Here is a 12,428-nt window from a genome sequence, read left to right as displayed (position 1 = left end):
TAGTGGATCTAACATAATAGTGTGAGAGTCCAGTCCATAGTGGATCTAACATAATAGTGTGAGAGTCCAGTCCATAGTGGATCTAACATAATAGTGTGAGAGTCCAGTCCATAGTGGATCTAACATAATAGTGAGAGTCCAGTCCATAGTGGATCTAACATAATAGTGTGAGAGTCCAGTCCATAGTGGATCTAACATAATAGTGTGAGAGTCCAGTCCATAGTGGATCTAACATAATAGTGTGAGAGTCCAGTCCATAGTGGATCTAACATAATAGTGTGAGAGTCCAGTCCATAGTGGATCTAACATAATAGTGTGAGAGTCCAGTCCATAGTGGATCTAACATAATAGTGTGAGAGTCCAGTCCATAGTGGATCTAACATAATAGTGTGAGAGTCCAGTCCATAGTGGATCTAACATAATAGTGAGAGAGTCCAGTCCATAGTGGATCTAACATAATATTGTGAGAGTCCAGTCCATAGTGGATCTAACATAATAGTGAGAGTCCAGTCCATAGTGGATCTAACATAATAGTGAGAGAGTCCAGTCCATAGTGGATCTAACATAATAGTGTGAGTCCAGTCCATATGGGTCTACATAATAGTGAGAGTCCAGTCCATAGTGGATCTAACATAATAGTGAGAGAGTCCAGTTCATAGTGGATCTAACATAATAGTGTGAGTCCAGTCCATATGGGTCTACATAATAGTGAGAGTCCAGTCCATAGTGGATCTAACATAATAGTGTGAGAGTTCAGTCCATAGTGGATCTAACATAATAGTGTGAGTCCAGTCCATATGGGGCTACATAATAGTGAGAGTCCAGTCCATAGTGGATCTAACATAATAGTGAAAGTCCAGTCCATAGTGGATCTAACATAATAGTGAGAGTCCAGTCCATAGTGGATCTAACATAATAGTGTGAGAGTCCAGTCCATAGTGGATCTAACATAATAGTGTGAGAGTCCAGTTCATAGTGGATCTAACATAATAGTGTGAGTCCAGTCCATATGGGTCTACATAATAGTGAGAGTCCAGTCCATAGTGGATCTAACATAATAGTGTGAGTCCAGTCCATATGGGTCTACATAATAGTGAGAGTCCAGTCCATAGTGGATCTAACATAATAGTGTGAGAGTTCAGTCCATAGTGGATCTAACATAATAGTGAGAGAGTCCAGTCCATAGTGGATCTAACATAATAGTGTGAGAGTCCAGTCCATAGTGGATCTAACATAATAGTGAGAGTCCAGTCCATAGTGGATCTAACATAATAGTGAGAGTTCAGTCCATAGTGGATCTAACATAATAGTGAGAGTCCAGTCCATAGTGGATCTAACATAATAGTGAGAGTCCAGTCCATAGTGGATCTAACATAATAGTGAGAGTCCAGTCCATAGTGGATCTAACATAATAGTGAGAGTCCAGTCCATAGTGGATCTAACATAATAGTGTGAGAGTCCAGTCCATAGTGGATCTAACATAATAGTGTGAGAGTCCAGTCCATAGTGGATCTAACATAATATTGTGAGAGTCCAGTCCATAGTGGTTTCTAACATAATAGTGTGAGAGTCCAGTCCATAGTGGATCTAACATAATAGTGAAAGTCCAGTCCATAGTGGATCTAACATAATAGTGAGAGTCCAGTCCATAGTGGATCTAACATAATAGTGAGAGTCCAGTCCATAGTGGATCTAACATAATAGTGTGAGAGTCCAGTCCATAGTGGATCTAACATAATAGTGTGAGAGTCCAGTCCATAGTGGATCTAACATAATAGTGTGAGAGTCCAGTCCATAGTGGATCTAACATAATAGTGTGAGAGTCCAGTCCATAGTGGATTTAACATAATAGTGAGAGTCCAGTCCATAGTGGATTTAACATAATAGTGAGAGTCCAGTCCATAGTGGATCTAACATAATAGTGAGAGTCCAGTCCATAGTGGATCTAACATAATAGTGAGAGTCCAGTCCATAGTGGATCTAACATAATAGTGTGAGTCCAGTCCATAGTGGATCTAACATAATAGTGTGAGAGTCCAGTCCATAGTGGATCTAACATAATAGTGTGAGAGTCCAGTCCATAGTGGATCTAACATAATAGTGTGAGAGTCCAGTCCATAGTGGATCTAACATAATAGTGTGAGAGTCCAGTCCATAGTGGATCTAACATAATAGTGAGAGTCCAGTCCATAGTGGATCTAACATAATAGTGTGAGAGTCCAGTCCATAGTGGATCTAACATAATAGTGTGAGAGTCCAGTCCATAGTGGATCTAACATAATAGTGTGAGAGTCCAGTCCATAGTGGATCTAACATAATAGTGTGAGAGTCCAGTCCATAGTGGATCTAACATAATAGTGTGAGAGTCCAGTCCATAGTGGATCTAACATAATAGTGTGAGAGTCCAGTCCATAGTGGATCTAACATAATAGTGTGAGAGTCCAGTCCATAGTGGATCTAACATAATAGTGAGAGAGTCCAGTCCATAGTGGATCTAACATAATATTGTGAGAGTCCAGTCCATAGTGGATCTAACATAATAGTGAGAGTCCAGTCCATAGTGGATCTAACATAATAGTGAGAGAGTCCAGTCCATAGTGGATCTAACATAATAGTGTGAGTCCAGTCCATATGGGTCTACATAATAGTGAGAGTCCAGTCCATAGTGGATCTAACATAATAGTGAGAGAGTCCAGTTCATAGTGGATCTAACATAATAGTGTGAGTCCAGTCCATATGGGTCTACATAATAGTGAGAGTCCAGTCCATAGTGGATCTAACATAATAGTGTGAGAGTTCAGTCCATAGTGGATCTAACATAATAGTGTGAGTCCAGTCCATATGGGGCTACATAATAGTGAGAGTCCAGTCCATAGTGGATCTAACATAATAGTGAAAGTCCAGTCCATAGTGGATCTAACATAATAGTGAGAGTCCAGTCCATAGTGGATCTAACATAATAGTGTGAGAGTCCAGTCCATAGTGGATCTAACATAATAGTGTGAGAGTCCAGTTCATAGTGGATCTAACATAATAGTGAGAGTCCAGTCCATAGTGGATCTAACATAATAGTGTGAGAGTCCAGTCCATAGTGGATCTAACATAATAGTGTGAGAGTCCAGTCCATAGTGGATCTAACATAGTAGTGAGAGTCCAGTCCATAGTGGATCTAACATAATAGTGAGAGTGCAGTCCATAGTGGATCTAACATAATACTGTGAGAGTCCAGTCCATAGTGGATCTAACATAATAGTGAGAGTCCAGTCCATATGGGTCTACATAATAGTGAGAGTCCAGTCCATAGTGGATCTAACATAATAGTGAGAGTCCAGTCCATAGTGGATCTAACATAATAGTGAGAGTCCAGTCCATAGTGGATCTAACATAATAGTGAGAGTCCAGTCCATAGTGGATCTAACATAATAGTGTGAGTCCAGTCCATACGGGTCTACATAATAGTGAGAGTCCAGTCCATAGTGGATCTAACATAATAGTGTGAGAGTCCAGTCCATAGTGGATCTAACATAATAGTGTGAGAGTCCAGTCCATAGTGGATCTAACATAATAGTGTGAGAGTCCAGTCCATAGTGGATCTAACATAATAGTGTGAGAGTCCAGTCCATAGTGGATCTAACATAATAGTGTGAGAGTCCAGTCCATAGTGGATCTAACATAATAGTGTGAGAGTCCAGTCCATAGTGGATCTAACATAATAGTGAAAGTCCAGTCCATAGTGGATCTAACATAATAGTGAGAGTCCAGTCCATAGTGGATCTAACATAATAGTGTGAGAGTCCAGTCCATAGTAGATCTAACATAATAGTAAGAGTCCAGTCCGGGACCCAGGATAGCTGAGGGGTTAAAGCAGCTACTTCCCAATCAAAAGGGAATGGGTTCAAATCCCAGTCAGATCAATCGGTAACTAGGAAAGATCCAGTCTAAAGGATTAATATTTTATATCATAGTTTACTGAGACAGGCTCTCAATTAAATATGTCATTGGGACACGAAATATTGGTCCTAGAAAACCAAGGATAGCTGAGTGGTTAAAGCAGCTATCTCCCTATCAAAGGTGATTGGGTTCAAACCTCAGTCAGGTCACCCGGTAACTAGGAAATATCCAGTCAAAAGAACTAATATTTTATATCATAGTTTACTGAGACAGGTTCTCAATTAAATATGTTATTGGGGCCGGAAATCTTCCTTTCAGAAGACTGGGTGGTTAAAGCAGCTAGCTCCCAGTCAAAGGGGACTGGGTTCAAATCCCAGTCAGGTAACTAGGAAAGATCCAGTCAGAGGAATCAATCTTGTATATCATAGTTTACTGAGACAGGTTATCAATTAAATATGTCATTGGGGCCCAAAATTTAGCCTCAAAAAGACCAAGAATAGCTGAATGGTTAAACAGCTAGCTCCCAATCAAAGGATTCTGGGTTCAATCCCAGTCAGGTCGATCGGCTTGCCAAGCCAAAGTATGCAGGAGTGGGGACGCCGGACAATGTGGGGGTGTATCACATCCCCTGCACAGAGTAAAGCTAAGTGGTAGCTGGTTAATTAACTTATAGTTAAAAAGTTAAGTATGGGTAATAATAATAACAAATAGTCTATAGTCCAAAAGTCAAAGGTAACCTCGGGGGTTAGCTCCTCCTGTGTGCCGAGGCTAAAGTTGGTAAGTGTACCATCGTGATTCCTAGGCTGGGATGGGCGGGAATAGGAACATGAATAATTAATCATTGTGGGTCTTTGACATTTGTTTTTATTAACCTTATTTGTTGTTATTATCCAATTATCATTATCTCAATTGCAATTAGTGAGAGCAAGGAGAGCTGATTGGTCAAAGACCCACAATGATTATTTATTCATGTTCCTATTCCCGCCCATCCCAGCCTAGGAATTACGATGGTACAAATATATTCACACATTTTTTCATGTAATACTAGGACTTTATCCTAATTAAATAATTGTATTAGAATATCACAACTTTATTCTCATATTAGTTTGTATTTTAATAAATAATAATAATAAAAATAATTTGTTATTTGCTGAAAAATATTTATTTTTAGTTATGTTGCAAACGAACTAATGTTGCATCGGACCCGTTCTTCCTCTAAGGGAATCTAAATTACTGGTCAATACCAAATTCTTTCGATGACATATATGCTGAGTAAGAAGGACCATCAAGACAGAATTGGAATATTTTCTAGTTTATTCCAAAGCTTTGGGAGACCAACTTAATTAATACATTCGTATCGGCTGCTCTAGCACTTACTCAGTGGCCTAGTGGTTAGAGTGTCCGCCCTGAGATCGGTAGGTTGTGAGTTCAAACCCCGGCCGAGTCATACCAAAGACTATAAAAATGGGACCCATTACCTCCCTGCTTGGCACTCGGCATCAAGGGTTGGAATTGGGGGTTAAATCACCAAAAATGATTCCCGGGCGCGGCCACTGCTGCTGCTCACTGCTCCCCTCACCTCCCAGGGGGTGATCAAGGTTGATGGGTCAAATGCAGAGAATAATTTCGCCACACCTCGTGTGTGTGACAATCATTGGTACTTTAGCTTTAGTTGATCTGGCATTCGGTAAGGTCTATTCAGGTGTACTGGAGAGGAGGCTACGCCGGATAGTCGAACCTCGGATTCAGGAGGAACAGTGTGGTTTTCGTCCTGGTCGTGGAACTGTGGACCAGCTCTATACTATGGGCAGGGTCCTTGAGGGTGCATGGGAGTTTGCCCAACCAGTCTACATGTGCTTTGTGGACTTGGAGAAGGCATTCGACCGTGTACCCCGGGAAGTCCTGTGGGGAGTGTTCAGAGAGTATGGGGTAACGGACTGTCTTATTGTGGCAGTTCGCTCCCTGTATGATCAGTGTCAGAGCTCGGTCTGCATTGCCGGCAGTAAGTCGGACACGTTTCCAGTGAGGGTTGGACTCCGCCAAGGCTGCCCTTTGTCACCCATTCTGTTCATAACCTTCATGGACAGAATTTCTAGGCGCAGTCAGGGCGTTGAGGGGATCTGGTTTGGTGGCTGCAGGATTAGGTCTCTGCTATTCGCAGATGATGTGGTCCTGATGGCTTCCTCCGGCCAAGATCTTCAGCTCTCACTGGATCGGTTCGCAGCCGAGTGTGAAGCGACTGGGATGGGAATCAGCACCTCCAAGTCCGAGTCCATGGTTCTCTCCCGGAAAAGGGTGGAGTGCCATCTCCGGGTTGGGGAGGAGATCTTGCCCCAAGTGGAGGAGTTCAAGTACCTCGGAGTCTTGTTCACGAGTGGGGGAAGAGTGGATCGTGAGATCGACAGGCGGATCGGTGCGGCGTCTTCAGTAATGCGGACGCTGTATCGATCCGTTGTGGTGAAGAAGGAGCTGAGCCGGAAGGCAAAGCTCTCGATTTACCGGTTGATCTACGTTCCCATCCTCACCTATGGTCATGAGCTTTGGGTCATGACCGAAAGGACAAGATCACGGGTACAAGCGGCCCAAATGAGTTTCCTCCGCCGAGTGGCGGGGCTCTCCCTTAGAGATAGGGTGAGAAGCTCTGTCATCCGGGGGGAGCTCAAAGTAAAGCCGCTGCTCCTCCACATGGAGAGGAGCCAGATGAGGTGGTTCGGGCATCTGGTCAGGATGCCACCCGAACGCCTCCCTAGGAAGGTGTTTCGGGCACGTCCGACCGGTAGGAGGCCACGGGGAAGACCCAGGACACGCTGGGAAGACTATCTCTCCCGGCTGGCCTGGGAACGCCTCGGGATCCCCCGGGAGGAGCTGGACGAAGTGGCTGGGGAGAGGGAAGTCTGGGCTTCCCTGCTTAAGCTGCTGCCCCCGCGACCCGACCTCGGATGAGCGGAAGAAGATGGATGGATGGATGATCTGGCATTCAAACGGAAAGAGACTACTTCTTGAATCCGCAAACAGCCCCCACCCTCTCCGGAAAGGAATACAGGCTCATTGTTCTACTACAGATAAGATATAAGGGAGTACTCCAACTCCTACATTCCAAGTCTTCAAGGTAACACACACAGTTTACTTGCAGACATAAAATGAAAACATAGAAAGAGTACAAATGGAAAAACACTAGATGTTTCAAACATGACTATGAATAAGGAAATAACTCTTAAACATATGTATGCATTCTCCACACTAACTAATGGAAATTATTATGTAATAAAGTAATAAATAGGTGCAATTGGGTTAGGTACTTTGGTAGAATCCAGGTCAATACTGCCGTGCTTTAATTTTGAAGCTCACTTTGCACTAAACAGTTCTGTAGTTATGTTGCGGTTTAGTGATCATGATGAAGTGAACAAATGTATCGAAGTAAACAAACCATTTTTCATTGAAACATTCAAATGTTATGTCGACAGAAGCGGTCAACCGTGAATGGCTGACGGACTTATTGGGAAGCAGACATTTTTGTGTTTTTTTTAAATTCTTTAAAAGCCATTTGGAGTTTTATTTAGCAGGACCAAACCGGCTTTAGGCTCAAGAAGCCATGGAGCAGTGCGGCGCTGCTAGAAATAAACACGTTGAAAAAGAATAGGTGACCTAAATGAGAACGTTTGCTGCATTCCAAACAGTATCCTTGCCTTCTTCTCTCCTGATATTTAGTCAGGAGCAGATGGAGCTTGTGGTCCGGGTCAGTCAGACCATGGGCAGCAAAGCAGATAGGATTTTTCTAACACCAGGGTCCCCGTGAAGGACTCAACCCACGGCCAGCTGCCCCCGCTGCGGCTGTAGTGACCCTGTCAGCTCAGGGACGTTGGACCTACTTTACGTCTTATCCCCCCCCCCCCTCCTGTTTTATACACTGCTGAGCTCAAAGTAGTCTGAGCTGCAATTACTTCCATTAGAAGCCAAACCCCGGCGACCATAACAAGCGGAGAACTTTGTCATTTTGTGCAATAACGGCGCCGCTTGAGAATGTCTAATTAAATCTGGTTGGAATTGTCTCTCCGTTGCCCTTTGAGGGTCCAATCTGTGAGCGGACCGAGCATCTGCACCCGGGCTCTTGTTACCAGAACATTAACCCAGACAGATGTTACCACAGCCCGTGTTTGTTCGGTCTAAGTACTCTGGAGATTAGGAGCCAGGAGGACGCCCAAGCTGTCCTTTTACGGTTTTTTTTTGCTGGCCATGGAGCTGTAGCGTATAAAAAAACCCACACTTCCCAGATCGTCCACCAGGGGCACACTGTAAGAATTACAGTAGAAGAAGAAACAACTGAACCAGCAGTTTGCTATTTAAGCATAGCCTAACTTACTTTACCAACAGGTGTAAAAGAAAGGGCATCTCTATCCTCCTTCAAGACCGCACTAAAAGAACACCTCCAGGCAACTTCAACCCTTGACTAACACATACTTGCCAAATATTAAATATTACACTAAGAAAAATATTTTTGGTGGAAGATTTTGCAAATTTGGTAAATAACCCCAAAAATTACATTTTGCTGTTTTCTTACTGTACCGAAAATGAACCGAACCGTGACCTCTAAACCGAGGTATGTACCGAACCGAAATTTTTGTGTACCGTTACACCCCTACCAAATAGCATAGAGAAATAAAAAAAGCATGTAAACAAACAGCTAAGGCCTTAAGAGGTTAAACAAAGGGAACAAGGCATACTTGCCAACCCTCCCGAATTTTCCGGGAGACTCCCGAAATTCAGCGCCTCTCCCGAAAATCTCCCGATTTTCAGCTGGAGCTGGAGGCCACGCCCCCTCCAGCTCCATGCGGACCTGAGTGAGGACAGCCTTTTTTTCACGACGGGAGGACAACAGGGTGACAAGAACTAAATCATCCATACTAGAGATAAATTGTATTATTATGTTTATCTTACCTAAAAATAAATATATTTATTAATTTAAAAAACAACAACAAAAAAAACATTTTTACTATATTTTGCATCAACATTAATTGTATTTTTATTTGTATTTTTTCTGACTCCTTAATACATCCAACATATTTGAAATAATTAATTTTATATTATCATAATAATTCATTTAAAATGACCATATTTAATTATTAAAATAATGGCTTGTTTATCAACAACTTTAGCATTTTATTCATTACATTTTGAAGCTCTCAGAAGCCAAGTTATGTTATATTCCTTAATATTTATTTATGCAAGTTTGAAGTATCAATTATCCAAACACAGTTTTGTTTGCATATTTTCAGGATGTAGATATATACAGGTAAAAGCCAGTAAATTAGAATATTTTGAAAAACTTGATTTATTTCAGTAATTGCATTCAAAAGGTGTAACTTGTACATTATATTTATTCATTGCACACAGACTGATGCATTCAAATGTTTATTTCATTTAATTTTGATGATTTGAAGTGGCAACAAATGAAAATCCAAAATTCCGTGTGTCACAAAATTAGAATATTACTTAAGGCTAATACAAAAAAGGGATTTTTAGAAATGTTGGCCAACTGAAAAGTATGAAAATGAAAAATATGAGCATGTACAATACTCAATACTTGGTTGGAGCTCCTTTTGCCTCAATTACTGCGTTAATGCGGCGTGGCATGGAGTCGATGAGTTTCTGGCACTGCTCAGGTGTTATGAGAGCCCAGGTTGCTCTGATAGTGGCCTTCAACTCTTCTGCGTTTTTGGGTCTGGCATTCTGCATCTTCCTTTTCACAATACCCCACAGATTTTCTATGGGGCTAAGGTCAGGGGAGTTGGCGGGCCAATTTAGAACAGAAATACCATGGTCCGTAAACCAGGCACGGGTAGATTTTGCGCTGTGTGCAGGCGCCAAGTCCTGTTGGAACTTGAAATCTCCATCTCCATAGAGCAGGTCAGCAGCAGGAAGCATGAAGTGCTCTAAAACTTGCTGGTAGACGGCTGCGTTGACCCTGGATCTCAGGAAACAGAGTGGACCGACACCAGCAGATGACATGGCACCCCAAACCATCACCCAACCATGCAAATTTTGCATTTCCTTTGGAAATCGAGGTCCCAGAGTCTGGAGGAAGACAGGAGAGGCACAGGATCCACGTTGCCTGAAGTCTAGTGTAAAGTTTCCACCATCAGTGATGGTTTGGGGTGCCATGTCTTCTGCTGGTGTCGGTCCACTCTGTTTCCTGAGATCCAGGGTCAACGCAGCCGTCTACCAGCAAGATTTAGAGCACTTCATGCTTCCTGCTGCTGACCTGCTCTATGGAGATGGAGATTTCAAGTTCCAACAGGACTTGGCGCCTGCACACAGCGCAAAATCTACCCGTGCCTGGTTTACGGACCATGGTATTTCTGTTCTAAATTGGCCCGCCAACTCCCCTGACCTTAGCCCCATAGAAAATCTGTGGGGTATTGTGAAAAGGAAGATGCAGAATGCCAGACCCAAAAACACAGAAGAGTTGAAGGCCACTATCAGAGCAACCTGGGCTCTCATAACACCTGAGCAGTGCCAGAAACTCATCGACTCTATGCCACGCCGCATTAACGCAGTAATTGAGGCAAAAGGAGCTCCAACCAAGTATTGAGTATTGTACATGCTCATATTTTTCATTTTCATACTTTTCAGTTGGCCAACATTTCTAAAAATCCCTTTTTTGTATTAGCCTTAAGTAATATTCTAATTTTGTGACACACGGAATTTTGGATTTTCATTTGTTGCCACTTCAAATCATCAAAATTGAATGAAATAAACATTTGAATGCATCAGTCTGTGTGCAATGAATAAATATAATGTACAAGTTACACCTTTTGAGTGCAATTACTGAAATAAATCAAGTTTTTCAAAATATTGTAATTTACTGGCTTTTACCTGTATATATATATATATGTATGAAATACTTGACTTGGTGAATTCTAGCTGTCAATATACTCCACCCTCTTAACCACGCCCCCAAACAACGCCCCAACCCACCCCGACCACGCCCCCCACCCTCCACCCCCCCACCTCCCGAAATCGGAGCTCTCAAGGTTGGCAAGTATGGAACAAGGACTTATTGTGATTTAAAGGTACAGTAACTATGTTTCTGTATTAAAAATTTATTGACACTTAATTAGTGTTTATGTGACCCTGAACCAAAAAGATTTAAACATCCCTAATATAAAGGATCTTTGACTATTGGCAGGGTTTTGGCTCTAGTTCCTAAGAAAAACAAGCCTCCAGTCTACTTACCCAAGTCGACGTCCTGTCACCTCGGAACCTTGCTCAGCTCAGCTTCGGCCAGCCTTGAAACGCCCCGGCATGTTTTGAAGCGGCGGTGGCGTCTCACACGGTGGTTGACAGCAGTCTTCTCCTCTCAGGGTACGGCGGAGCCTCGCGGGGCTCGTTGCTGGGCTGCGAGAATCTGTGGTGAGGGTACGGCGGAGGCTTGCGACCCCTGCGGCCTTGCCCCGGTTTGGCGGGCGCTGCGAGTGGAGGCCCCGTCGACGACGCCCGTCTCTCTCCTTCGCCGTGGGACGACGTCTCCGAGTCCGTGGGCGGGCAGCTGGCAGAGGGATGGCAGCGCGTCACGGGCGGACAGATTCGCACGGTCGGCGGGCGGTCGACGACGACAGATGGGCAGAGGACGGCGGTGGCGTGAGGCCTCGGGGAGACGGGGGAGATGGGGCTGATCATGACGGAGGACGGGGGGCTGCCGGGCGCATGATGGTTCACGGTCAGCGGGGACAATCCAGGGGTGGGGGGCCTGACAGGGAGGCTTCTTTGAGGGGACAAAGATGACGACTCGGCATTATGGACCAAGGTCAGAAGCCCTCCTCGTTTGGGAGAACTCCCGAGGGTCTTTGCGCTGACGCTCCGCTGGCACCGCGACTCAAGCGGTGGAGGTCTACCCCCGTTGGGCGGGCCTCTCCTCAGGGTGGTCCCTCGGCGGTCTTCAGACTGTGAGGCCCAGGGATGCGCGCTGATGACCGTCACCTCGTCGGAGCTGGAACCTGACGAGGAGCTGGTCTCGTGGTGCGGGTCTTGGTCATCCAGGTCTACGCAGGACGTCAGGTAGTCAATCTGCTGCACCACCTGGACACCAACAAACACCGCTCAGGACAAACTGGACACTAATTCGGGGGACATCGCAGCCCCGCCAGGATTTTGCAAGCTTTTTTAACCCTTGTGTAATGTTCATATTGTTGTTACTCAGCCAGCGTTTGTGGGTCTGATGGACCCGTTGCATTTTGAAGGTGTTCTGTTTCTTCCATGTATTGTAATCGACAGAGAGATTTTGTTTTGACCCGAGAACTACAAAGCGGAGAGAAAGCAGGATCTGCACAAGTTCCAGGCGACCTCTTCTGTGAAGTCTTTTACGACCTTTTCTTTGAACCGACCTTTTCATTTGAACTGTTTGTAACCAAAGGCAATGGCTATTTACGACCCCCGTACCTTAGCAACGTTCATATTGTTGCTACTCAGCCAGCGTTTGTGGGTCTGATGGACCCGTTGCATTTTGTGGCTTTTAATGCCTCACAATCAAACACTTTTAT

At 44.1% G+C, this 12,428-nt stretch overlaps 1 protein-coding gene across 1 annotated transcript in view; it reads right to left on the bottom strand.

Annotated features, from left to right (window-relative positions):
• Nucleotides 1-12,428, bottom strand: part of LOC133616709 (uncharacterized) — a 67,491-nt gene that overhangs the window by 19,211 nt on the left and 35,852 nt on the right. The window contains exon 3 of the mRNA XM_072914735.1: nucleotides 11,125-11,967. Coding sequence (XP_072770836.1) covers nucleotides 11,218-11,967 — 750 coding nt within the window. The 3' untranslated portion in view covers nucleotides 11,125-11,217. The remainder of the gene's footprint in view (nucleotides 1-11,124; nucleotides 11,968-12,428) is intronic.

Source organism: Nerophis lumbriciformis, linkage group LG14 (assembly GCF_033978685.3).
Source record: "Nerophis lumbriciformis linkage group LG14, RoL_Nlum_v2.1, whole genome shotgun sequence".
Classification (NCBI taxonomy): Eukaryota; Metazoa; Chordata; class Actinopteri; order Syngnathiformes; family Syngnathidae; genus Nerophis; species Nerophis lumbriciformis.
Note: the sequence above shows the minus strand (reverse complement) of the source record. Positions and strands in the feature narration are given on the sequence as shown.